Raw genomic sequence first — 23,108 nt, 5'->3', positions numbered from 1 at the left:
CATCAGAAATTTTTGCATGCATGTTTATCTGGTGTTTGTCACTTGTGAAGTGATGCTGTCCAAATCAAATAGCCGAACTTTAAGCCTTTACTAATGAGTAAACAATCCTGCTGTGGTGCGAGCCGGTCAGGTAATTATATTTCTATGTTGACACGGTACACCTGTATGCGACCATGCTAACTTGCAATTAATTTGCATAGTTTTGCCTGTTGTACTTGCGAGAGCCTCGCAAAAGTGGCATAAAGAACCATGCAAGTCTTGTGAATGGCGAGTATGCTTGATGCCTTCACGAAGTTCATAAAATAGCGCCGCTGCTTGAAATTAAGCTGTGAGATGCATTGGAGGGGGGTTCACAAAAATTCACTGCATCAATCGGGTAATGCATTTGTGAGTGGTGTGCTTGCAGCATACCTCAATATTAGAGTTCCTCTATATAGCTCCCTGCGGGAGCTCTATAGAGGAGCTCTACTCAATGTTGCTCAGCGTGCTGAATGGTCGGCAATTTACTTATAAGCGCCGTTGTCCTGTGCTACTGGTAGAAAAGTACAGTTGCTTGATTTGCTAGCGGGGCCTTTGCCGACAATTTTTTGAAGCATGTACAGCGAGCACATTAACAGAACGGAAGGTGCAATTCCGTCGGTTTTTGAAATTTCCGCGTAGGTCTGCTTTGCAGATTTTGTTTTTATCAGCATGGCGCCGGTTAGAACACAATCTCCGGCCTAGGCGAGCGCCACGCTGTGGCGACCGTAAACTATGGCTGTGTGGACGCAGCGCCGATTGCAAAGCGTGGTTTATGAAGTGCACGGCCATCTGGAAGGCTGGTGTCGCCTGCAGTATGAACAACGTTAATCGGGCCCGACAACGTACTGGGATGTTGCTAAAGTAGCGTATGCTACGAGCCCACATCCCAAGACGCCATCGGGCCCCAGATGTGTCGTCTGTACTGTGGGCGACGTCAGCTTCCTGGATTGCTTGCAGCGAGTGTTGAACCATGGACTGAAGTGCTCTGCTTGCGCAGTGACCGAATTTTCTTTGTTTTCTGGCAAGCGCGCTGTGCTTCAGGCTGTGCATGGTTCTGCGCGAATACGAGTACTTGCAGGATTCTCCACGCAGTGACCGGGTGCAAATCTTCCCTTAAAAAGTTTTCTGTGCCGGGCACGGAAAGCGTATCCATGGGCTACTGCTGCGTCGCGGGATGGTATTCTTGACATTTTGCAGTAATTGAATTTCCCAAATGCTCCACATTGTGTATTAATTCGTCGACGTCAATCACTATGCTCAAGTGATAATCGGGTCTTGTATTCTTGCGCCTGTAGGCGCATCCATCCATCAAGGATTCCATGACTACTCGCTACAGAACAAACGAATGAGTACAGGCTGCGCGCGGCAAGCCGGGGACTGAAAGCGGCTCGGTTTTGGGGATCGCCATATTTTCACAGCGGATTTTGAATTCCTTCTGGTGGGTAGCCTCCACGCCTCCATCCTAAAAACTGCTGCACAGACGCTGGCGACGCTGGCAGCAGTTTCTGCCCTCCATTCTGGCAACCAATCACAAAACGGCTTTTTGTCAATGGCGGCTGCCAGATAATGTTGGCGTCTGCAGCGCTGCCGCATCATGGGCAGTTATTGCTAAAGTGCTTAGCAGACTATTTCGCAGTAAAAAAATTACTTTAGGTATATCGCACGCAATCGTACAATTCGATATTAGTATGATGCGCCTTAAGTGCGTTTTTCAGACTCAACTCTGAGCGGCATACCTGTGACGCAATTCCTTTTCCGTCGCCCGTTGTCCCCACGCGGTTCTGCGCCATTCATCGTCTCGGGATGATTTTAGTGCACTAAGAATAAATTAAGCGTAACAGGCACTTCGCAGCACTCTTAGAGAAGCACGTAAACTTTACCTATGGACCGCCAAAGCGCTGGGTATTTTGGGGCGGCGTATCCGGCTATCGATCCAAGCTTCCAGATACCAGGTACGTGAAATCGCGTAACCATGTCTTGCGGGTTAGCGACCTTGCGCCCGCAGCTGTAGTTGTGCGGGCAAAGTGGCAGCCTTGGTCGTCTTGGCGGCTTCTTGCATCACTCTCTTATGCCAGAAATCTTTAGACGTGAGTTATAGTTCTAACCTACTCGTAACACTAAAGAGGTCATGCCCACTCAGATCAGGCCCGAAATAAACTGCTGTAACTTCGCATCCTATAACGCGCAGCGAGGACCCCCTTAAACTGCGTATTGTCGATACTGACGGCAATAAACCTGATACTACGCACTGGGAGTTTATGTGGAGCTTAATTTCTCAACTCTCGATAGCAAGAGGTGAAATCCTGAAAGACCGCTGGGCGTTGGGCGGGCTTTCAGAGGGTGCCCGCTAATGAACGGTGCACACATACGTAGCACACTAGCTGAGTGCATGCTTCTGGCTAGGTGGAGTACTTGAGGCTTAATTTTTTTTCATGACAAAGCCGCCGAGATTGCTACAGCTAAAAGCCGCGTTACTTGGTTTCGTGTTTGCTGCCGCTTGTGTTGAAGACAAAACACGTTTACTCCTGTCAGCATTTAAGGGGCCCTGTGGGCCCCATCAAGGTGATATCAAATTATTTTTGAAACTTGGCTTTCAGTAGCCAGCTACATTGGTAAGTTGCGGTTGTCACCCACTAATCGCCGCTTCCGCAAAATCCTAGTGACTAAGAGTATTCGTACGAGAAAAAGAGCGAGGCAGATAGCTTCTCCCTGATATTCGTGCTATTTTCTGTAGTCTCGTAATGAGGGCCCACAAATGGGCGCAAATTCGGGTAAGCTGCGGGCTTATTGCGATTTCAATTGAAGAATTCACGCCGTGTGCTGGCATCGAGTGCACGTCGATTTTTCATAGGAAGCTCCCATTGACATGACGAACTTTCTTTTTGCTGTAAGTGCTGCGTTCGAATGTGTGAACGTTGTGTGTGGACAGGGCAGCGTTTTGTGGCTTTAAGTGGTGCTAACAAAACCTGAATGTCTCGCATGCAAAGCTTACCAGCCGTTGTCAATCATTTAAGAGACATCCAAGAGATGTGTTAAGGTGATCTTTTGAATGGAGTTGGCCTCCCCATGTTCTTCCCATTGCAGGTGGGCAGAACGCACCGGTGTCACCTTACCTAAACTTCGACCCAGCCTACATCAATGCGGTAAGCCTTAGCACACAAAACTATGCGCTGTGGGTTCGTTTTCAGCGATGCTGTTAGGGAAAAACTGCCACACAGAGTTCACGAATCAAGTCATTCACGGGATGTACTACGCACACTCATTTTTCCGTTCCTACACACACCTATCAGTGACCGGGCATACTATGCTGAGTATGGGCATCTTCACAGCACTCCTTGTACCCTTTTGAGTCTAAAGGAAGCGGTGCACTACTGGGTGATATGAGATTGCATATTTATGGGCCTTAAGCAAGACCTAAAATGTACTTCCACATTGGTCGCTGATCACTTGATATATCGCAAGGGTCTTATAATTTCTTCGAAGTTGACATGCTGGTTTTAGAACCTGCATATCATGAATATGCGTGCAAAGCTACCAAACACAGTGAGACACACAAACAAGAAGGCTGTTCCTGAGGTGATCATTTTCTTTCCTAGTTGTGGTGCCATGTGTCATTAGGTTCCTGCGTTGGTTTGTGCATGCTTGTTGGCAATGCTTAAAAGCGACTGCCGACAGCAGCTTTTGTTCTTACAAGACTGTTTACATAATTCAGTTCTTTTACACTGTTGGGAAGCACAATTAGAAAGCAGTAAAGAGTCAGTTTCACTGAGCGCTTCGGTACGTGCACCACGTGATGAGGTGTTTGTGCATGTGGTCCTGCAACTTCCAGAGGAGCTACACACTCGTGCTGCCGACACAATTCCTTTTCACCATCTGGGTGCATATCTTGCAAGAAGGTTCACCTAAGATACCTTAACAAAAAAGAATAGGCCTAGATTAACATAATAGCGTGTAAACGCTGTGTGGGAAACACTAATGAACAGAAAGTGTTGGTGTTGTTGGAGAGAAGACTATGCTAGGACTTTGCTTGGCATAATCTAAAGTGCACACAAAAAAAAAGCTGACCAATAGCAGGGATCTCTGTTTCAGGGTGCACAAAAGCATTGCAATGGATGGCAGGTGTTGGAAATAAGCACAAGGGAGTGGTGGTAAACCTTTTGGTGTAGTTAATTTCGAGCTGTTTGTGAAAAAAAAGTCGCAAAACCTCACAACTTAGTGAGTTTATTAACCATGTTCAAAATGTTCCCGTGGAACCCTTTTGCACTTATTCACAGCATACTCACAGACGCATGGTGAGAGCAGATTTACTGAATTGGTACCTATAGCTTTTTCACCTAGCGCGTTTCTTTTTTTAATTATTATTGACAACATATGCTAGGCACACATTGCATCTGGTGCACCTCCTCTTTGAGTGAGCTACGTCAAGGAGACGGTTTGCTTAAATGCCGTCGTCTCAATTGTCTGTGCAAAACCAACTTGTCTCTTGCAGGGTGGACCGGAGTGGATTTTCCCGGAGGGTGCGTCAAGGCAACGGGGACGGTTTGAATTGGCCTTTTCTCAAATTGGTGGTTCGGTAATGGTTGGTGAGTAAATTTTCATGCTAGTAGAAACCTGCATTGACCACTTCGCCAGGGAAAAGCATAAAAGAGGAATGTGAAGCTACATAAATGTAGGGCTGCAGTTTATAACAAGTCTCAGCATCTTTGGACTTCAGTCTTGCGAAACTTTCAGTCTCCTTGCACTAACGTGTGTGCATGTTTTTTGTTTGATTTTCTATTGTAGCTGCTGGCATTGTCATTAAGTCTGGTTTAGACGGTATTGATTTACGAGTACTGAAGTTTAATTGAAAGTACAAGGAAGTCTAACGGGTTTATTTCATATTTACGAGTAATCCTAACGTTACACAAAAAAGGCAGTGGCAGCGTGTATGTGCTTGTCACAGCAGCATTTTTGTTTGCTATGCTAGAAAGATGCTTATCTTGCAGACAAGAAATGTTCATGGTCATGTGCTAGTTTTACTTGCCAACAAATGCCTCCATAGTCGCACAAAATGTAGATTATGCTGTAAGGCCTGTCTTTTAAGTCTGTGCTTGTTTTAATAGGTATCAAAAACACTCATGGGCATTAAAAAGACATTCATGTGCATTAGGTAGATGGCAAGTTTTAGTTAACGATGGGATTTGTGTTTTGTAATGGTAACAATGTTATGGCAGCAATGTATCGGCCATTGGGTTGTTTCCTGTCAGACTATACAGCTAGTGAAGGTTTAAGTGCAGAGACATGAATACGGTGATGTCATTATTCTAGCCCAAGCTTATTTGATAAGCATCGAGCGTGTATTTTTTGTTAATGCCCAAACTTAAGAATATTGTTATTCGTACGCTGCAACAGGCTCGCATTTTTCTCTAAAGTTTTGGGGCATAAATGAAATAGAGTAAGATTAGAGAGGATTAACATAATGGCCAAGGCTTTCCAAATTGTGGTTATACCCAAGCTGGAAAGCGTCGGCAATTATGGGAATGGTAGGTGAAACAACTTCTTTCGCAGCACCTTATGCTTTGCTTTCCCATTCAGCTGACGTGGAACATGGTGTACGAGGTGACATTGCACAGTCTGTCTGTTTTTAGATGCAGAGCATCTGATTCACTCGCCTTGTCCCTCCGGCGTCGGCGTCGTCCACCCCTCGCCCATTCTCCTCGCCGCGCCAGCTGCGCTCTCCGCCGCTCACCCCCTCTCCTCTCCGATAGCGAACACTCTCTCGCGAGGGGAATTGGATTGGATTGGCTTGGATTGGATTAAAGTGGATTGTGTTGGATTGTGTTGCGTCATACCCGCGGCACGTTGCGTCATAGCCGCGGCAGACGCACTGGGGCCGGCACATGTGCAGTACTCTCTCTTCCGCGGTTTCCTCTCCTTCGGGTGCGCTGCGCATATAACCGGTGTGCCGTTCTCTGGCGAAGCAACATCCACGCTTGGCTCAAACACCTACAGTCCACGCCGCTTTACAAGTACGCCAACGTCGTCATCGACTGGGACCGGCTTACGCAGTCCCCTCAACGTTATGCGTGCTATAAAACGTGGTCTCTTCGCCGCTCCGCCTATGCGTCGCATCTACACAGGGGTTCCCGCGAGGGGAGGTGGGAGTTTTTTTCGCAAAATTCTAGGTGTCTGTGCAGGCATGTTGTGCTCGCTCTTTGTGTGGCATCTTACCGCAACACTTTCCTGTGCGCAGTTCCACCTAGGTCCAGTTGCACTTTGGTCAAACAGGTCGTCTGTCTCCTTTGAGTAGTTTAGAAGGAACAGTGTTGACTCTCTGCCTTGTCTTGCAGGGGCTGCCTTTGGAGGAGTGACAGGCTTTTACAGGGGCCTCCGAGAGACAAGCCTTGCCGGACATACAGGCAGCGTGCGGCGCACTCAGTGGGTGGCCTTCCTTTTTTTCTTTTTTTTCCTGCTGAACGCCCTGGCTAACCGTCACATAGTGTCTTCTTATGCCCTTCTGCTGAACAAACTGATTTTGTCTTGTGTTCTGATAGGACTTTTCACTGTTCCACGCTGTGGGAACATTGGTGCTTGGGCAAGAGTTAGGTAGTTTTCCACATTTTTGAATTCCAGTGCAACAAAGGTGGGAGAGAGAGCAAGATACAGTTTTGTCCACCTCTCCCTCTTGTCCTTGTTTATTGCACTGTGAATTCAAGAATATGCTCTGAGAGTAGCCACTTTTGGAGCATTTTTTGCACTCAGATAGAAAGTAGTAAATATTTAGGATGATGCCACCTTTAACTTGTTCTAAGCAAAAATAACTAGCATAGCTAAACAGGGGGACAGCCTCGTTTATGATTCAAGAGGAGAACATTGTGTTATGGGGTTAGATTTTGCTCAAACAAGTCCTGAAACAGGGTTTGCCAATGCTTGGCAGTTGCTTTGGTAGTAATGTGTGCTGTCTCAGATATACCTTCCAGCAGTAATTTCTTTTAATGTGTTCAGTGTCTCTGGAGCTATGAAAGATGAGATTGCCACCGATAGTCTGCGTGCCTTTTTTCTTTCTTTTTTCTTTTTTTGGCTTAATCCGGGGCAAGAAGGTAATGTGGCCACACAGAGAAGCTCATTTCTTGTGCCTTCTGCTTCCGGGAACATCTCCGGCTCTTGATGCTTATCAGCCATCTGACCAATGCGCAAAACCCACACAAGCCCTGTGTCGACGACTTCATTTCAGTAGATGCCCCCCCCCCCTCTCCCTTTTTTTTTTTTGCCTGTTTAGGTGCTGGGGTTTTCGTAGAGGGGAATAAGAAAAAAATAAAAAAAATGGAAGCAGCGAACACAACAGCACTCACAACTGATGAGGAGTACAAACCGCAGCAGGTGCAAAGGCCTGCATGGTGCCCTATGGCTGAAGTTTTGATTTGCTACAGTCAAGTAGGGAGCAGAATATTGTGGGTGCTGAAGACAACAGGGAGGAGGCAGGGCTTGCTAAGCAGTGTGAGAAGTACAAAATCTTTCCCCCACATAGGCAGAATGTGAGCTACCAAAGCAATGAAAATGCAGACTTCGCCTAGTATCACATGGTTTTGCTAGTGGGAGACACACAAGTGAGAGGGTGAAATTCTTTGCCTTGCCTTCCATCCAGCTAAAAACAGGGCATAAAAACAAACATCACGACAGTAGAGTCAGGAAACAGGACAAGCTGGGTGTTATTTTTGTTTGCTTCTTTTATTGTCTTTTGTTTATTTTTTTATATGGCGTAGCAGCATTAGTCACCTAAGGGCTTTCGGTGAAAACTGCATTGTCAGCAATACCCATTGGACAGCTTTGTGTGCTTTTTTTTTTATGGGTCAGCTTTGAACTTTAGTCGTGCACTCGCATACCCTAGGCATATTCGCTTGATTTAGATTTTAAGCATCATTGTCGATATTTTTAGCTTTTCTTAGGTGCACTGAATCTTCCACACGGCTTGTTTACAAAGCGTATTTACATGTTGCAAATCTGTGGGATTTTTAACACTACTGACATGGCACAGCATCATTGGTAGCCCTTCCCACTCTCTCAAGCACACACCCACAGACAGACATACAGACGGACAGAGGCTGTGGCGGAACATTATTTTGACTCGGAACATTGCTGGCGCTAGGTGGGACAAGGACGACAAATTACACACAAATGAAGCGCATTTCAAGCTCTGGTTAATTATTTTGACTCATGTATTGTGTGCACAGTCCAGCGGTTTGTTGATAAAGTACCCAGCTCTGTGCACTGAGTGCCAGTATCAAGCTTGTTTACATGGTAGTGTAGCATGTTCTTAACCCACAGTATCGTATTTCTGACACCGCTTTGTTCAAAGGAGAGGTGAACTTAAAACTAACAGCTGATGTTTTACAAATAGTAGTACGCATAGAAATTCTTAGAAAATGTATACTTGGCAGGTGTGCTGTGATGCAAATAAGCCTTGTGAAGCTTTTCTCATACACTCGTCTGGGCGCGAAGCTGCTTAGTCCTCAATCAATTCATTGCTGCTGGTAGCGGAATTTTGGCAAATGTATTGACGAATGTGCAGGGAGTGGGTAAGTCGTTACAGAGCCACTCTTAAAAGGGGCTCAAAATAAAGTTTGTTTTTATGAGCTGCTACACTGACATTTAAGCAAGGTGATGCAGGATGGCCTTGCAGATAATGTTGCAGTGGTAAAAAAAAAAGGTCTTTGTGTAAGGATACTTAGTGAGCTTATCCCAAACTATAGCTGCATCACGAGTTGCTGCAGTCTGAGAAGGGCGTCTGGCCACACTGTACTATCAAGTGCACACAATGAATGTGCTGTTTTCTTTTTTCTTTTAGAATGCTCAACTTCATTACCAAAGGAGGTGCTGGGTCTGCAAACGTCCTTGGAGTCATAGGTAAGTCATGTCTCCTAAAAAGTGTACTGGTTCCAAGTGTAATATTACTATGACAGTTGTGTGCGGCAGCTGTCTAGAGGGCAGGGTTACACCATCGCAAACCATGACCAGCTGCATTAATAAGACCAACTGGATTTCATCGGGTCAGCTGCTCAGGATTTTTTTATCGGGTGTAATGAAAAAAAACTGTTAAGCTTTGGAAAAGCAAGCACGTTTTTGGTATATATGTAAGATGGGCAGTGACGCACAAAACTCTACAGTGAAAGGTCAGAGCATCCGTCAGACCATTGTGAACAGGTTGTCGTACACTGTTACAGTTCAGGTTTGTAGGTAAGTGCTGCCTATTTTTTAAAGGGTCCTTTAAGACAATATACAAGTTTGTTTCATTCAAAAGGTTGCTTTGTTCCAATAGCACTTACAACACTTTTAACGCAAACTTCAGTCAAATTAGCTCTGGAATTAGGAAAAAAAGAGTATGGCCATGCGACCCACTAGCTCAATTCACACACTAGAACCTGGGACGTCTTATGGGCAGCTGTGTGATTGGCTAGGGCCGGCAAAAGCAAATGCGAGTTAGGAAGGACTGATCAGCTTGCAGAATGAGCTATTTATGCTTAAATTTAATGCATATTCTTTTTATACCAGTAAGAATGGTTGGGTAAACAATGGAAGTTACGTGCGCACATGGGAACATAGAAGCACTAGTGCATACTGCACGCAGTATGCTGGTTACAGCTGCACAGCAGTCCAACGCTTTGAGGTTGTCTCACACTACACTGGCCGATTGGCATAAGTGACATGGTCTTGCAATGTCAAGCATACTCAATGGTTCACTGAACGATTACTACCATATTTACTCGATTCTAGGCTGACCCCTGAAATTCAGGAGGTCAGAAAATAAAAAAGCTTACCTCGAATGTAAGCCGAATGAAAATGGCACGGGACTGAGACCAGAACATGCACTTTATTACGCTTGCTGCGCTTGTCGTAGCATGTCATCGTCGTCGTCACCATCGCTGTCCTCTTTGTTACTGTCCTAAGAGTCTTCCTCTGAAAAATAATGTACGGCGGCATGAAACGCAACATCACGATGGTGTGCTGCTTCTCGTAGCCTGCAGTTTTGACTTTCACTTCTTTCGCGCCCTTGTCATTCACGGTGTAGGCCACAGGCATGTCAAAATATACCGGGATCTGATCGGCGTTACCGATCTGACCCAGTGTGTACTCCTTTTCCAGGCGCTTCTTGATGTCAAAGCGCTGGAATGTGACTAGCTTCTTCTCGAAGTCACGGGGTAGCTTTTGGCACACAGACGTCCGCCGTCACAGGTGGAACCTGAACTGCTTCATAAAGCGAGTGACCCAGCCCCTGCTGGCCTTGAACTAAGTCCGCGCGGCGCCTCGTACATTTGCGATCTCTCTCGCCTTCGCCTGTATCATCTCCATCGTCACAGGCATTCCGCCCTCTCTTTGGTGCTGGATAAAGTCAGCGACTTTCTTCTCCACCTTGTGGTGTCGACCTTTCTTGGGTCCTGTGACCCAAGAAGGAACTTTTCAATGAACGAACAGCGGAACAAACTTTTCCATTGCGCTTGGCAGCGCATTTGAAAAGCTTGTTCTACTGCTTCCGCCATCGGCGAAGTTGCACTGTGCTTGGAGGTTTGAAGTTCTTTCGGTCTCCAAGGCTGCCTTCCGCTTGAAAGCCGTAGTGTAGTGGCACCGCTTCGTGGGCGCCATTGTGCCGCAAACACGGGCGCTTCTCGAGGTCACGCGGCGATGAACGCAAGCAAGCACGGAACGCTGAGAGCTGGGTTTGCAATGTTCAAACAAGCAAAATGGAGCCTGCAAACATGCAAGCTGCAAGCCTGTAGCCGCAAGATGGCGTTGAGTGTCTAGCGGTGGCAGGAAAGCCGCATCCTCAAATCTAAGCCGACCCCCGACTTTCGTAAACGACTTATTCGAAGAAGAAGAAGCGAGTGTAAATTACTCTTTTTTTATAGTGCCGATGAAACCACATGGTAGCCGGTGAAGACGATAAGTATATACAGTGTTCACTTCGTTGGTGGTAAACCCATTTGCAGATTGAAGACCCCCGTCGTACGCTCCAACGATTTTACCTACAGCAAAAGGTCTGTGGTAACTGAAGACAGGTACTACAGTTATAAACTGTCAGTCTGTGTCCTGTATTTACTGTTTATCTGGGTCGTTCTTTTCGGGGATTGTAATCTGAGGATCGAGCCATCGAGAGCAGGGGAAATGAGACCATTTTGTTTACTACAAATGTCAATGTCACCTTCTTTTCTTGCGCACTGCGAATATTTTTTCGATCCATCACGGCTTCCTAGTTGTCACTCAATGTTGATGAGCACACATTTTGTTGACTATTGCGAACTGCTACCTCGCCTTTTTCTTTCTGTTTTGTGGTCTAATTGTAACAGCTCTGGATCAGCACCGCGGAGATTATTTGGACCTGTCGCACTTTTTTTATCACTCACTGCTGCTACTGAACTTGTTAATTGGATGAATGGCTTGTTGATCAGTATCTACATATCGCTCCAAGGAGTTCAGTGCCGAAAGGGATTTATGTAAAAGAGGAAAAGGCCATTCGGTCACGGCACTTGTCACTTGTCCTGGCGTCTGTTGATCGCATTTTGTTTTGCCCATGGGCAATGTACCGTACTTACCCGATTCTGACACGTCTCAGATTCCAACGTGCACCTGATTTTCCAGGCAAAAAAACGAAAAAACTTGCACCTCCGATTCTATAACGCGCACCTGATTTTCCAGGCAAAAAAAAAAACGAAAAAACTTGCACCTCCGATTGTAACGCGCACGGAACTTTGTGAGCAAGAAAAACGAATGTGAGAGAAACGGACTATTTATTTCCCGAAGTAATCTCACTCATCTCACTCCTTGCCACTCTTCGAGAGCTCCTTGCCACTTTCCGCTGACCACAACATTTCGTCCTCAGTGCTGTCAAGCGCGTTAGCGATGCCACACTTCTGAATGAACGTTCAACCATGGTCGATGGGATTGTGGCCCACACCTCGCACGTCCATCCAGAGGCGCACGCTTCAGCCAAGCGCTCGTTATGAATGCGTGGGAACCGGTCGTAAGCCGTGGAAGCGGCGCACCTTCGTTGCCGCTGCTGCCATTGCTGTTATCAAGCGCACAAGTGGAACAATTTGATTATTTGTGTGAACGCCGATAGAAAAGCCTAGGCACCTAGGCTTCCTGCGTCTGAAAAATCGTTGCTAAAAGCTTTGGCGCCATCTTGAGATGGCGATAGTGATGGGTTGGACGAAATTTCAGCTGTTTCGGCAGTTTCGGTTTCGTATCCGATTATAACGCGCATGTGATTTTCTGGCCTATTTTTCTGGGAAAAAAGTGCGCGTTAGAATCGGGTAAGTACGGTACTAAGAACAAAAAGCACAGCTCTTGTGCACACACCTGAGCAAATACAGGAGCAGCGATATAGAAGTACTGATTTCATTTTTAACGCACAGTGCATGTGGCGTATGCAGTAGCACAAAAAATGCAGTAGCCACATCTTTCAAGGTTACTTCCTCGCATAGTGAAGAACTTTCTCGCTGAGAATGTTGATCTTGACTGTCAATTTGTTAAACCAGTTTTATCAAAACACAAGCACATTCTTTTTTCTGCATTAAACATCCATTGATTCGTAAGTGAGAAGGATGCAAGAATGAACCATTATGCATTAACGCTTCTTTTTTGCCTGGTGTTTGATGTCATACAGGTTCTTGCTTCAAAGTTGATTTAACATTTGCAAGTACACGGCACTAAAGTTAAACAAAAATGGTTAAAAACCTGAATTGTAAAATAGTGTAAGACCTCTTATTTACCAGTTTTTTTCATTTGCTTGATGGATGCCACGACTTTTGACAGTGCAGCTCTCCTGGGCAGCTCTTCAGCTCTTTGCCGCATTACATAGATGCGTCGAAAACATGCTTGTCTTAGAAGGTTCATGTCTTCGTCCTCATTTGCGGCAATAAAGAAATCCAAAGCTGCCAATGTTTCAAAATCCAGCTCGCTGGGTTATATTGTTTGCCATAGTGAACAGCTATGTAGTAGGTGGCTGTAGCACACCTTTCCTGCCACATGACGACGGTGCAGCCAATGGTGGTGCTGCCATGGCAGAGGAGCGCATCCTTTGTAGGTGTTGCAAGCTCCTATACACATCTGATGCTGCCACCGTCGTCTGCTATTCTTTCGTTCCGAGAGTATACACGGAACGGTGCCGCTGTCTTGCCTCACAATTTGTATAGGCCAGATGTCAGCACAGTTTGTGGAGTGATGTTAGCATGCTAAACCCATTTCAATGTTTGCTGCATCACGCTTTCACTTCTGGTGACAGGGCACTCTGTGTTCCATCATTGATTGTCACATGACCCGGTCTTTCCTGGATCTCACAAGTGCTTTAGACTGAAGTTAGAGTGCCCTAAAGCACTCTGAGTGGGAGTTGCACTGAACGAACTGACAAGTGATACTTGGGGGGGGGGCTTTGCTTTGATTGTGTCGTGCCTTTCTGGAGCTCTCCAGAGCACTCAAAAGTGACCAGCCTATGGTACCATAACACCCCTGTCACAGGGCACTTTCAATCTGGATTGAAGCAAAGCAGGATTGACCTTTCGAGCACACTTGACGCATCGCCGCTGCTACACAGCATGTTTCAGTCCCGATTGAGAAATTGCACTCGCATACGCCCACTGGCACCAACAAACGTATTTTGCAGCTGGTGTTGGGTAACCCTGCGTAACTGCAGCTAGTGTCAGCTGAATTCGCAGCCATGCTAAGGCTATCTGTTGGGGCATGGTTGTTTGTAGCAGCAGGTGCAACGCATTGTGTTGCAGTTTGTGAGCACTTCTTTTGGGACGGCGTCTGGCTTTCACCATGTTCTTTCCTTACATTAGTACTTATAGCAATAGTACCGCAAGAACTAAAAAAAAAAATGCTGTACTCGATATAGCCACCGGCAGCTGTGCAACGCCATTTTTGTTCTCTTTTTGGATTGGCCCGTGGGGTTGAGAGTGTACAAATACAATTTTGTAGAAGTGAGTATACCTAACTACATAAATGTCATCGCACGCTTGTTTGAGTCAAGTTATTTGATACTATTTGCGGCGCTATATAAAGTTGTTGCTTTCTATGGCATTACTCAGTGGGGACGAGAGTATCACCGCTCTCTTCCGATCGTGCTTTGGGAACTAGGATTGAGTTCGAGCAGGATCAGGCTTGATTGCAATTTAAACTGACTGTAGCAGCATCCGATCTGGATCGACTCAATCGTGATTGAAAATGCCATGTGATGGGTATTAGAGGGGCTGCTTGACAGATGCCATCGTGCCTACGGAGATAGGGGCTCACCATTCACATTACTGTGCAATGCAGTCTGCTGCTGCGACCTGTCTGTGCCTTACATTAGTCGCATGTGGCAAACGCAGGCAAAGTTACCTATGCCATCGCATGCATCCTCATCTGACACAGTCTGAGAGGGGCCAGTGTGCTTATTCGAACTTGAAAAGCCTAGAAATCTCGTGTTGGGGCATCGGTTTAATGCTGCAAAGGAAGTAGGTTGTGAGGAAGTCTGTGGCGTTGTGGCGTGCCTGTTTGCAGTTTTTTTTTTTTTTTTGAGAAACTAGATGAGCCACACAGAAGAAAGCCTTATTGTGCAAACATTGCGAAGACGATTCTTTTAGAAAAAGGGGAGACGGGAGGCTCACTGGTCCCCCCCCCCCCTTTTCTAAGTTTGCACAATATGTACCAGTACCAGCTTGCCCAATTGACTGTCCTTCTACATGGAAATCCTTCTCTTGATGGCGAGTGAATGCAGTGGAAAAGGCAGCAGAGAATGCAGTAAACTTTTGCTGTAGCTTGATTCAGATTCTGTGTAGGTTTGCCTGAGCAGTTAAAGTGGCCATGAAGACAAAATACAACTTTGTTTAGTTTGAAAGAACTAGACTTTGGAAGCTCGATCAGCTTCATTCCAGCCATGAAAGATGCTTTTTAACAGCAGAGCTGTGTAAGCTTGAGCTTGTTTCATTGGCATTAACGGAAAAAAAATACTAAGAAAAAAAGAGAAAAGAGGCGCCCGGCACGACCCTCGCACAGTGCAAAAAAAAAAAAAAATACCGAGTGCACGTGAGTGTGCACCTTGGGAGGAGTGCCACGTGAGGAGCTCCCACCTTCTTCGTCATCTTTGGCGTGGCAGACCATGGTACGCTCGTCGCTACAGGGTTCTCTTCCGTAGAGCCGGAGGCCATTGTGTTGTCCATGCGACGTTTTTGGTTGGTTGAGCGTGGGAATTCTGGGGCGGGGGTCATTGAGATGGGGAAGCCCTGGGTGGGTCGGAGGGAGGTGACGTAAGTGGGCTTGGCTAGTTCGGCGGCTGTTAATGTCGTGGGTGATAGTCTTGGGTTGGCGCTCGCCGTACGAACATGCGTAGACTTGGTTTTTCTGCTTCCTCTCTCCTGGGGTCTGCTGTTAGTGGGGGGAGAAGCTAGGTCGACCCCCAGCTCTGCTGTTTCTCCAGCCTTGCACCACTAGTGCAAGCTGTGCCAATCTTTTTTAATGGAAACAATGCAACAAACGTTGAAAAACTTTGAAATTTTGCACTACAGTGACGTAATATGAGCAGGAAGGACGCAATATGGGCTGGGACTAAAAGCCTTGCATTCAAGTGATATCATCAAATGGAACTAGATGCCCTATTGCAGTTGCCCTGTCACGTTGCGTGGCAGGAGCTTAGGTCGGCGTTTGCCAGTCACACAAACAGGATTCTGTGATGCTTAGAGAAATCGCCGTAAAGTGGCTATGGAGTCGATTCTGTTGAATATGTTTTCTTTGATATCTTGGTTATTTTTTGGAGTTTGTGATAAAATTGGTAGTGTTATGTATCAGGACAAGGGTCCTTTTAATAAACCAAACTTGTATATTACCTTCATGGCCCCTCGAAGGTTTCTTGGGGCTAATTTTGGGGAGATGTGTGGAAAATGTCGGGGGACAGTTTAGTAGCAGTGGTATTGGCTTCTGACTGAATGAGCCCAATTACTGCCTGAAAAGGGCAACCTGTGTGAAGTGTCCTTCGCACAGGTTAACTTACAGTTCTGTTCTGTTGTGTTTCAGCGGTGATGTACAGTGGATTTGGAGTGCTGCTATCATTTGCGCGTGGTGCAGACGATGAGCTCAACACCCTGGCTGCAGGCACCCTTACGGGACTTCTTTACAAGTCAAGCAGTGAGTACTCTAGCCTGTGTTTGTGTGTGATTTCTTTCTTGTGCGGGGGAGTCTAAAGTCACAAGCACATTAATTTGGTTTGGTAGTTAGGAAAAAGGAAGGTAAGGTGGCAGCTTGTCGATACATTTCCCACACTAGCTGAGCCAAGTCATCAGGCGACATCGTTAACTGACCTGTACGGATTGTCTGAGGCTGTGAAAAATGAACACAAAATTGAGACTTCAAGTTGTAGACGTGAAGGCATCTCTGTGTAATAGAGCCACATGAAAGCGCCGCTCATTCTGGCCTGGCTGTTGCCAAAATCATAGGTATAAAAAGAATTGTGAGCCATTCCACTCTGTGAAGGTGGATGACCAGTGAAGCTCTTTAAAAAAGCACATGGCATAGAGGTGACACAGAATTTGGGCGAAAGGTGTGCACAAATTTTATCTCTTGAGCGTGGGTGGCAGCGATCTGCAAGAAAGAGTTTCACTTCTCGGACATGATGCATACATACAACCGTAGCCATGAATTTTGCAGTGGTTGAGCGCTGTTAAGCCAAGTTTTCAGAATAGAGTGCACAGGGAACATGCTCACAATTGCATAGCAAGACAATACACAGATGCTGCTCAGCGCAGTGCTGCTGTACGGGCAAACACACAGGGTACTTTGATCCAGCCAGCGCTTCTATCATTTTCCGATGGCAGGCGCCCTTACCCTAGACTTTTCTTTGCACCCGTCCAGGCAATAGCTGCCTTCTTTTGGTGCAAAATATAGCAGCCTTTTGTGCATTTCTTGGGTGTTTCCACAATCTGGTGTTTCCACAATCATTGAAGGTGTGGGCAGCACTGGTATACCAGTCTGCAGCTGGTGCACAGGTACAACAGCGGCTTGTCGGTATATGGTGGCACACGAGTCCAATGAGCAGCAAACTGCCATATGCAAGCCCAGTTCCTGATTTTAACTGAAATGGTCATACAAAAAAAGGGGGGGAGGGGTTTCAAATATTTTTTCTAAGCTGGGGTGATAAGTTGTTGTAACTGAAAGTAAACTTGTGTCGTTTGTGCATACTAGGTATGAATTTTTGGTTGAGTGAAATTCGAATAAAATCGAGAAAGTGGCGATTGTAACGGCTTAGTTATATTGAGGTTTAGCCATAAATGCCAATTGCTAGGAGGGCTTTGGTACCTGTTATGTGCATTTTTTCCCCTTCACTCCCTGTCGGGTGGCTGACATTGGCGTGTCCGTGGCAGGTGGCCTGCGGAGATGCGCCATGGGTGGAGGAGTGGGCCTCGGCCTAGCCGCCCTGTGTTGCCTCTGGACGAGCAAAGACCGCATGAAGCAGATGTTTCTCACACATCCAGCTTGACTGCTGGCCCCCCTTTTAGGTGAGCAGGAGTTCCTGTGGGAATGCATGACCCCCGTAGCTGCACTGAAATAGGCCCCACTGAAACAGTGGAATGGCAGGAGGCATGTGTACTTTAAAAGGATGCCTGCTTCATTGTCGAGCTCGCTGAATTCTTTGCCATGGAGTGGAAACTTCCTCTGTGGGGGTGCAATTGCATAAACAGGAAATGTCTGCTGCCGCAGAGCAGGGATCGAGGCGTACTGTCTGAAGTTGGCTCTTTTTATAGCCCTTTATAAAATATATATATTTTAGCCTTTTGTGTCCCCGATTGCATACAGAATTTTATGGGGAATAAACGCAAGTAACGTGTTCCCATGTGTAGGCATGGGATCAAGCAGGTTGTCTGCATCAGCTTAGAGCCTACTCTTACGTACCAGTCATAGTAACTGAGAAATATGCTGATTGAGACTGCTACCAGTTACAGGGAGGGGTGCTAATGGCTGCCGTTTCTCGACTTCTGGCTGGGCAGCAAGTGGGTGCTTTGCAGTGTCAGCTGAATGGTGCTTACGTAATGTGTGGCCATCACATGTGTCCAGTTGTGTGGTCAAGATGGTTGTGTCTGAGCTACACTCGTGTATACATTACCATGTACAAACTGAGTGGGATTGCCCAGGCCTCTTAAATTAACCAGTTAGTTCAACTGTTAGTTATTAAAACAGTAGTTCAATAATTTTAATCGATTGATTACAATCAACAAAAATTTTGATCCATCATTCAGTCAGTCAATTTAATGAGCCAGTAATTTCCGTCAATAAAAGCCTCTCCTGGAATTAAAATTCGCATCACCCCCGTGCGGTCAGTCAGAGACTTTCCACCAGCAAGAAAGTTCGGCACTCTTCCACTTTGTGAAGAAGGATGACCAGCAAAGCTGTGGTGCTGAGCCTCAACGTGGGCAACAATACGTGTTGACCGGGGTGTAGTCCAAGGAGCGCGTGAAACAAGGCACGTTAGTTTGTAATTTGCGATTGAGCACACTTCCTAGTTAATAACTTGGATGAAACTTGGACAGACCGAGTTTTATTCCAGTGGACAAACATGGAGCTGCCTGTTTCCCTCGTGTGGAAGGATGCCCATGTATTCACAGCAGGTGGGAATTCCACAGTAGTTACAACCCGGCCTTTCTGGTGGAGGCTAAAGCAAAAACGCCTGTGCGGTCGAGATTTTGGTGGACGTTAAAAGATCCCCAGGTGGTCAAAATTAATCCAGAGCCCTCCACTGCGGTGCGCCTCACTGCCTGCATAGCGTCAGCACGTTAAACCTCATAATCAATCAATCACAGTATTTACAACTTCATTGTGAACTAACTAATTTTGAAAAGTAAATGAATCTCGGCGTAATGCTAGAGTCATCTTAGTGGCTAGTTTTCATAAAATTAGCTTCGGCGATAGTTTTGATAAAAAAAGAGTTAGTCATTTTCTGTAATCATACTGCCTCCATAGATGGACATGCTTCATTATGCAGCACTCAATGTGGGAAAGCCATCTTACAAAAACCAAGCTTACACCGATCCCCTTAAAGTTGGCTTCGCCACTAAACACAAATGGATTGCTGGGAATGCCTTTTCCCAGGGGAAATATAGGCCGCCATATCAAAATATGAAGGCCTTGTGAAGGCCCTAGGACGTTCCCCCCTCCCCCGAGTTTTTCCATACACTGAAGGTGTGGCGCACATTTTTACGATCCTAAAGCGGGATTCACACGACGGAGAAACCCTCTTACGGACGGATGTGTGACGTCAGCAGCACCGGACCGGATTATCCGGCCTGGCGGCGCATCCACACGTGCGGAGCTACGCGGAGTGACTAGCAGACGACAGCGCCGAGGAACAGGTTCCATTCCCCGCCGAGGGCCACCGCCGTCGAGCGAAAACATGCGGAGGCATTTTCTTTCGCGGAGCCACCGCGGGCTATCCTCACCGAGGGGCGGAGCCTAAAACAGGTCACGTGAGCGGGTCCCGCGGGCCGAAAAGAGAGGGTTTCTCCGTCGTGTGAATCCCGCTTAAGTGGGCGCTGCAAGGTGGCACTGCGTTCGTGTGCGATTCTTGTCTACATTGCTCTGTAGTCGGAGATCCTAGTCATAGACAGCATCACTGTAAAGATTCAACCACTCAATCATTTGCAACCGATACCATTGAATGAAAGCGACAGTGCATCAGATGGGACGGCAAGAGGAGTAGACAAACACTTGCACTTCCCGTCCAATCTGACACGTGACACGCTGTCGCTTTCTTTCAATGGTATGTGCCGACAGCCCAAGTTTTTTACTCTTCTGAGGAACGAATAACAACTCAGCTGATGCAGAGGTTTGCAGCACCACTGTGTGGTTATCTGTCGTGGATTCTTTTTCCTAGCTGGATTCATTCATTCATTCATTCATTTGTGTTTTTTCTGGTGGCAATCTTGCTGTGCCAGAAGACAAGTATTAATTTACGTCAAGCGGCTTTGAAGTTCAGCAAAAACTTAGTGGGCCAAGGAAACTTTATGGACAGGTGTGAATGCAGCTTGAAATGGCCTTAGCTTACTATGTGTACCTGCAATCCCGTTCAGAAGTATGCTGTTTACGTAGTGTTCACTGGGGCTGAGGTAATTCAATACAGTGGCATAAGTATGAAATTAAACTGTCCAAACGAGAAAAGTATTGCTACAGATGCTTATCTACATGGTTGCTGGCACTTTTTGTAACAGATAAATCTCACAATAGGAGTCCTGCGACGTTTTTAAGTGGTGACTTACCTCTCGGCATTACAGACAGAAAAGAACTTGTATTAGAACACAATGCAAAAAAGAAACCATTCTAGCAGTTGTCTAATGTAAGCATAATTGCGGGAAGATTTTCTACTGGTTTTACAGCCATTGTGTTGAGCAGGACACAGCTTTGCTTGTATCATGTAAATGAGATTTTGTTCCTCTGAGGAGTTGGCAGGGGCCACGTTAATCTGCCATAATATCTAACATATGTAATCAGGGTCTTAGTGTGGGAACTGGGCACATGCAGAACCTGAATCATTGGACAATTTAGATGTTTATCGGCACCTCTCCGTAGGAACTGGGCCGGAACTTGGTGAGAGTTGGTTTACGTGGAATTCGAACAACACTGTTTTCGAACTTGTTGCGGCACTGCCAGCTGCAGGTCTCAATAGTTCATATTATAAAAAAATATATATATGTTCGGTATCATGGGTAAACACTGGGTGTGTGTGTGCATAAATAAATTTACTGTTTCATTCTTGGCATTGGCTGTGAAGCAATGGCAATGAACTGTTGCCATAAAGTGGTGATGGTGGTGACGACAGTGCCGGATTGGTGGTGACAACGATACTGCCGGATTGGTTTTGGTTTCACATACGATTTTAATGCTGGTTACGGTCGACTGAAAGCTGAGCACCTTGGTTGATTGATTGATTGATTGTAGGGTTTAACGCACCGACGCAACGCAGGCGATGAGGCGCGCCATAGTGGAGGGCTACGGATTAATTTTGACCACCTGGGGACCTTTAACTTGCGCCGAAATCTTGAACACACAGGCGTTTTTGCTTTTCGCCTCCATCAGAAAAGCGGCCGCCGCGGCCAGGAATTGAACCCGCGACCTCGTGCTCAGCGGGACAACGCCTTAAGCCACTGAGCCACCGCGGCGGGTAGCTGAGCACCTTGTGGCTGAAGGCAAAAGTAAATGTAATAGCCCAGAAATATTTGCAAATATACCACTCTTACATTTTTTCTTTTCCTCCTCCGCCTTCTTTCTTCTTGCCTTTTCTACTCCATTTTCACTCATATTACTAGTGATGTCTTTACGGGTGGGAAATGCCACAGCACTGGTTACTTTTTCGTCGGCCTTTGGTGCCAAATGTCACTCCAAAAAAATGGTAAGAAATGAACTCCCCGCCAGTTGTAAAAGACCAAAGTTGGTACCCGTTGGTTGTGGGGCACGTTAAATGCACATCATAAATTTTCGAATAACAGCACTGGAAAAAAATTGTGTGGTTTAAATTGATTTGAAACCGCTCAGTCATAAATTTAAAGCAAATGCAGTTTTATGATGCTACAACGTTACATACAAGCTCGAAAAGGGAAATTGCATTTGCAGCAGTTAATACCATATCATTGCAGTCTGACATGATACTGTTGCCGTTTTAACTCTACTTTCTGCTTCCCTTTCAGCGTTGCAGGTGCACTACCAGTGTGTGACGGACTTGTTTTTTTTTTTTCCTGGGATTGAAGCAAGGCTGAGCAATCACTTAGTTCTGGAAGTGGAAACAAGACGTTAATAAATGAGGCCCATAGTTGTACATAGCAACACATTCCCCGTCGCATACCTCACTTAGCAGCTTAACCATGAAAGGTTCTGTGGCTTAATCTTTTAAGGGACACTGAAAACAACCAGCAAGTTTTTTAAGTGGTAGTCTGGCCTTCCCGTAACCCTCCTAGCGTTTACTCGGCGTCAGAAGATGCCTGAAAAGATGCCCATGTGGTCTAAGTTAATCTGTAGCCCTCCACTACAGTGCACTTCGTAGCACAGGTGTAGCTTCAGCGCATTAAACCACCAAAATTTGAAAGAAGCCTTAATTGCTGAGAAATTAATAATCATGCAACACATTTCCCTTCCTCATTACCCACACAGCGGTTCGATGATGCAAACACCTGGCCGCTGTTTGTGTCACCGTAAACCGGAAGCAAGTGGTGCAGTGTTGACGTATAGCAGCAACTGAATATGAGGCTACCACGTACCAAGTGATTTTGTCAGTTTAGGTCAGTTTAGGACGCAGAGCTCCAAATCACTAAACAAAAGGTTTCTTCATAGGACCCGTGATCAGGTTTGATGTTTCGTTGAAGAAAGGCCCATGGCCATTTTTAGGTAACGTGACGATCAGCTACTGCGTATACAGTAGCTGGATACAACGAACCTGGATATAACCTGAATATAACCAAGTTGACAAAAATTAGCAATTTTTCGTTACATGCAGGTTTTCGTTACATGGAGGTTTCGGGTTAATACTGTTCAACAATACACAAAACAACACACCATAAAAGCTTCCAGTTACGTTTCTACAAACTTGTGGAGGCGTATTGTAATATCTGTTGCGGGAGTTTAACCGCTTTTAGTTTGTTGTGCATACTGGCCAGTAGTGGCAGTACTTGTCCTTGCACCTTATTTTAGAAAAGCTGCATGTATGAGTGTGCTATACTTGTGTTGTCAGCAAGCTAATTTGTCAATCTAGACCAACTTGTACTTTGTCTTCAGTGTCCCTTTAATTATGTGGAGATCGATATTTTATGTTTAGAAATGTTGAGTGAGTCATGGAGGAACCAATAAAAGAAGATACAGCTCTCCTGGGGGGAATTTTGAAGCCTTTCATTGCAGCTTAGTCAGCGAAGTTCTTCCAACCATGTTGTGGATGAATGTGGGAAAGGACGTACCAGTCTCCTGTCTCTTTTTTGTGAGCGTTACCTTCACGCCTCAACCTTTCCAAAGTGCATTCAAACAAAGTAGCCCAGCAATGCACCCAAGAGACCTAATGTTCATGCAATAATCTGTTTTTCACTCCGGACCTGCTGAGCACAGCAAAAGAA

General features: G+C 45.9%; 1 protein-coding gene across 2 annotated transcripts; it reads left to right on the top strand.

The window, feature by feature from the left end:
* The first annotated feature begins 1,761 nt into the window (after positions 1-1,761).
* On the top strand, positions 1,762-22,868 carry Tim23 (translocase of inner mitochondrial membrane 23). Of its 2 annotated transcripts, none has more exons than XM_077684027.1 (8): positions 1,762-1,973; positions 3,106-3,164; positions 4,511-4,604; positions 6,351-6,438; positions 8,846-8,904; positions 16,045-16,155; positions 17,388-17,522; positions 21,699-22,868. In XM_077684027.1, exons 1-7 carry the CDS (start codon positions 1,904-1,906, stop codon positions 17,501-17,503), a joined length of 597 nt encoding a protein of 198 aa, XP_077540153.1. In that variant the 5' UTR covers positions 1,762-1,903; the 3' UTR covers positions 17,504-17,522; positions 21,699-22,868. The 2 variants fall into 2 exon arrangements, with proteins under 2 accessions (XP_077540153.1, XP_077540161.1); XM_077684035.1 differs by lacking the exon at positions 1,762-1,973 and adding an exon at positions 2,075-2,108.
* Positions 22,869-23,108: the final 240 nt, after the last annotated feature.

This window comes from Haemaphysalis longicornis, unplaced genomic scaffold (genome assembly GCF_048455015.1).
Source record: "Haemaphysalis longicornis isolate Haplotype H1 unplaced genomic scaffold, Haemaphysalis longicornis Haplotype H1 scaffold_1, whole genome shotgun sequence".
Classification (NCBI taxonomy): domain Eukaryota; kingdom Metazoa; phylum Arthropoda; class Arachnida; order Ixodida; family Ixodidae; genus Haemaphysalis; species Haemaphysalis longicornis.
The sequence above is the reverse complement of the archived record's forward strand: the minus strand, read 5'-3'. Positions and strand labels throughout refer to the sequence as shown.